This window comes from Lactuca sativa, chromosome 8 (assembly GCF_002870075.4).
Source record: "Lactuca sativa cultivar Salinas chromosome 8, Lsat_Salinas_v11, whole genome shotgun sequence".
NCBI lineage: Eukaryota > Viridiplantae > Streptophyta > Magnoliopsida > Asterales > Asteraceae > Lactuca > Lactuca sativa.
Window position 1 is genome coordinate 216,106,454 of NC_056630.2, and position 4,236 is coordinate 216,110,689.

The 4,236-nt window shown below is 33.0% G+C and overlaps 1 protein-coding gene across 1 annotated transcript; it reads right to left on the reverse strand.

The window, feature by feature from the left end:
* Window positions 1–724: 724 nt before the first annotated feature.
* Window positions 725–1,781, reverse strand: LOC111903793 (vascular-related unknown protein 1). The gene is made up of 3 exons (XM_023899548.3): window positions 1,313–1,781; window positions 1,159–1,221; window positions 725–1,078 (listed from the first exon to the last, which is right to left on the reverse strand). Exons 1-3 carry the CDS (start codon window positions 1,745–1,747, stop codon window positions 950–952), a joined length of 627 nt encoding a protein of 208 aa, XP_023755316.1. The 5' UTR covers window positions 1,748–1,781; the 3' UTR covers window positions 725–949.
* Between the last annotated feature and the right edge of the window lie 2,455 nt (window positions 1,782–4,236).

Genomic DNA, 4,236 nt, shown 5'->3' on the forward strand with positions numbered 1-4,236 from the left:
GTTTGAGATTTAAGTGTTTAATATTTTGGTTTTTTGTATGGGCTTACTATGGATTTAATTTTTCGGAAGATCAAGACCTAGAATGCAATTAAGAACTTTGTGTCAAGATCCTCGCTTTTGACTTTTTGATATTTTATGTGTATATGTTATCCTTTAAAATTGATTATTATTTTCATGACTAATTGATATGCTAGGGTTTGCGGATTTGATGAAGAACAATCTAAGAACACTATATATGTTAAGGTCATTAATTGATCAGCTTTCATCTGTATAGTTTCTTTTACGATAATTAGTAAGACATGTCAACTAATTAAGTTTATTAAAGTCGATGAAATAGAGACGTTATAATTTATGGTGTGTCCTTTTCCTGTAGTCACCAAAATTGTACAGTCTTGCTTGTTCTTTTGGGTCTATTTTCTCTGGATGTTGGTGTACATGCATTCCTTCCCAATATCTTTCTAAAAGTGATACTAAAAGTCTAAAACTAAGAACAGTACATTTCCTTTTGAAGCAATTTGGAGGGAAACTAAACCCCCATGTTCGCGAAGAAAAGTCCCCTTCCAAATACTATTGAAATTCGGCTTTTTTATTGTTTTGAACTACAAGTCCTTTGAACTTAGTCAAAAGACATACTATTCCTATCTGCCTTTTGAAATTGTAGCATTTATGATTGTGATTTGTGACAACAAATCAAGAATAAAGAGAAACACAAATTTACACAAGATTTAACCAAATGTATAGAGGCTACTCCTAGCCTCATTGTAATAAACAAGAAAATTATTAAAGTCTTTACATTTACTAGATACAGAAGGATGTATGATTTGAATGTGAACTGGGCTATACAGGCTGCAATGTCTCAAGTTCGACTGTTTCACTCTCCTTGACCTTATTCAAGAACTCTATACAGTTTTTTCCATCTATATTCTTCTGATATTGGGGTAGGGGATTATCAGATATAATTTACGAACATGGACAAGGGAACTAAGCATAACCCTCTTTTCCTCAAATCTGTGCTTCCATTGTTGTGTTCTTCAAATCCTCTTTCCATGCTTTGATCTTCAAAGGCACCTCTTTTTCCCTAAATTAGTTGACCACAAAATATATTCAAGAAACGGTTTGTTTTTCAGAAAAAAGATGTTACAGTCGGTAGAAAATTACCAAAGAATTCTCTATGATATCGTCTACTTTTATTTGATTAAACCCCATGTGTTGACTCCCAACCTATTAATTAACAACATCCATTTAAATCAATGAACATATTATTCCACATAAAGAATTCTTATAAACATGATAATTCATTTTATGATCTAACCTTAGGGCTATTGACAGGAGAACTAGCCGTGTCTTCTAAAGAATCATCATAAAGAATCTCTCTTGTTCTTCTACTCGTTTTCTTGAAAAGATTCAATTTCTTGGTGAATTTCGGGGCTACACCACTCATCGAATTATCGATAGTATTCCACTCAACATGTGAAGCAACATCAGATAACAAGGGTCCATCATGATCTTGTTGCTGATGATGATGATCACCATGTTGATGTTGATGTTGATATTGTTGTTGTTGTTGATGATGATGATAATAATCATGATCAGAAACTGAATGATTATTATGATGATCATGCTGTTGGGCAACCATAAAATCTTCAAAATAAGCAGTCCAACCACTTTCTTCGGTTGTTACTGTGTCTGATTCATCCATAGATTTGTTCATAGATGTATATGCATATGATGAATGATTTGATTCCATAGAGAGAGGGATGCAGATACAACGAACACAATATGAGTAAAGGGTTGTATATATAGATGAGAACAATAATATAATAATATATATGAAGTTATGGTAGCCATTTGTAGAATCTTGGTGTTGGTGTGGGGGCCAGGTAGTGGGGAAGTTAATCGAAGGAGTTGTTGCAATCAGAAAAATAAAAACTAGAGTAAATAACAAAAGTTGTCCCTAAACTTTACAAAATATTGCAAGGTTGGTGCTAGTTTTTAAATTTTCTAAAAACAACGTTTAGGCACTCACTTGAACCCCCCTATGTGTAAAGTACAATGGTGCATTTTGGTATTTTAACTCTCTCTCTCTCTCTCTCGCTCTCTCTCTCATTATTATCCATAATCGTTTGTTGAGACTTCCAATTTACACGTTCATCCTCTACAATTGAATATTCAAATACATCCTCTATCCTCTTGTAAATTTCACACGCTTCTCGTGCCTCCATGTATGTGATTACCTAGCTAGCAGCCATAGCCTTTTACCAAATTGTAGCAGTCTTTGATCAAAACATAGAATTTAACTTTTTAAACAGAGCAAAGATAAAATATAGTTAGTACTGTTATATATGGTTTTTTTAAAATAATAGTTTTTAGTTTTTAATTGTTTGCAAACATATACTATCATGTATACATATTTTTAACATAGCATCCGTTAAGTTTATAAACATACAAAGGAAATTGTCATCAAAATTTATACTATCCTTGTGATAGTGATGCCAAAACACAACATAAAGCAAAAAGGAAAAGCTAAACTATTGGTTTAATAACATTCTATGATTTTTAAAAAGTAACACCTAAACCATATAGTTGTCTAACCCATTTCATTAGACATTGTTACCATTGCTGCCAAATCATGTCACTATATGTTTGCAAACATCTTGAGCCTTATTATAATTATCGATTGCATTATAACTACCTTTTATTAAACAAAAATACATATAAAAATGGTTCAAATATTTCAAAATTATTAAGATGAAATTAATTAATCATATAGAATATCATAATTAAAAGACTTCGGATGTATATGATTAATTCTACATCATCTGATCCCACTTGCCACATCTCCAACACCATTGTTGAACACAATCAAGTCCTTAAAAACTGTAACTGAGATAAGAATGAAACTGAAATAAATATTGTTAATGAAGGAATCGAAGAAGAAAGTTGTATCATTGGGAATCCAAAAACAAAACTAAAAAAAGAAGTGAATAAAAACTCTACATTTGCACATGGTAAAGTTTAACGGAATGCTTAAATGGTGTTTAGGAGAGGGGCTATTTATGAAATAGAAATGCAACTTAGGGACACCTTTGGAAAAAATCCAAAAGTTTGACTAAATTTGTAACTTTTTGTATAGATTGGAGACCATTCTTGTAATTTACTCGAAAAGTAATATGTTACGGAGAGAGACGTGCAAAGAAGGAAACAAATTTGATAGGGTATAGAGGGTTGACATTTGTAGCTTCATCAAGGGAGGTTTTATAAGTAAAACAACTCCGACTTTATCATTTGTGATTTCAATTGTGTTCATTCATAGATACATACAAACATACACAAATACATGATGGCTTTTTAACATCTTAAGATTAATCTAGCCAAACGATTTTTTTTTCTTCCAAAAAGTAAGGTATTCTTGAGATAAAAGAACAACTTTTTTTTTCTCAACATAAAAATTAAAATACGACGATGTTTTTTCATTAATCCAAAAGTCATACTTCATTTTATTTGAATCAGGCAATTGACATATTTGAAGTGGGAGATCGGATATCTTTTTTCTTCTTGGAAGTCGATGAAATATGTTTTGGATCCACAATGAAACGTCTCTTGTCAAGGGACTAGATTCTTTACATTTCTTATGACTTCGGTTGAGTAGACCTTAGTCTTAAAAATTGTGGTGGTAGAAGCATGACTTTGAAGAAATAGTTATTGCTCTCTACACATGATGCACATGTTATAATAAAGGTGTATCTATAGGACCATAAAAAAATGGATTTGTTACTTTTTGGAATGACACAAACAAGGGCGGAGGATGGTTAGGCCAGAAGGGCTGCCCCCCACCCCATCGCCCAATAATTTTAATACATATTTGCCCAAAAATAAAAGAAATGGGCTCCCCCTCCCCCGACTATCTGATTGTCCAAGAACCAAATCACCGACTCTCTAACCCTCACTCAGTCCGTCTCCGCCAAATGTTCGCTAAATTAGACACCTCCCACCACCTCTCTCACCTCCGCGATGGAATCGATCAAGTATGTAAAGCACTTAAGTGTTCTCTCCGTTTCTCTTTTCTCTCTTCCCCATCAGACCATCACCCGTATTCCGTCGACCACTCTGAAATTTTTTGAGTGATTTTTATCTTCAATTCTTCATAATGAGTTATAGCTACTTATTGTAACATTGGCTCAAACATAAGTATCTTTGTCATCATCCATTCATCCTGTAATACCAATAGCACTACTA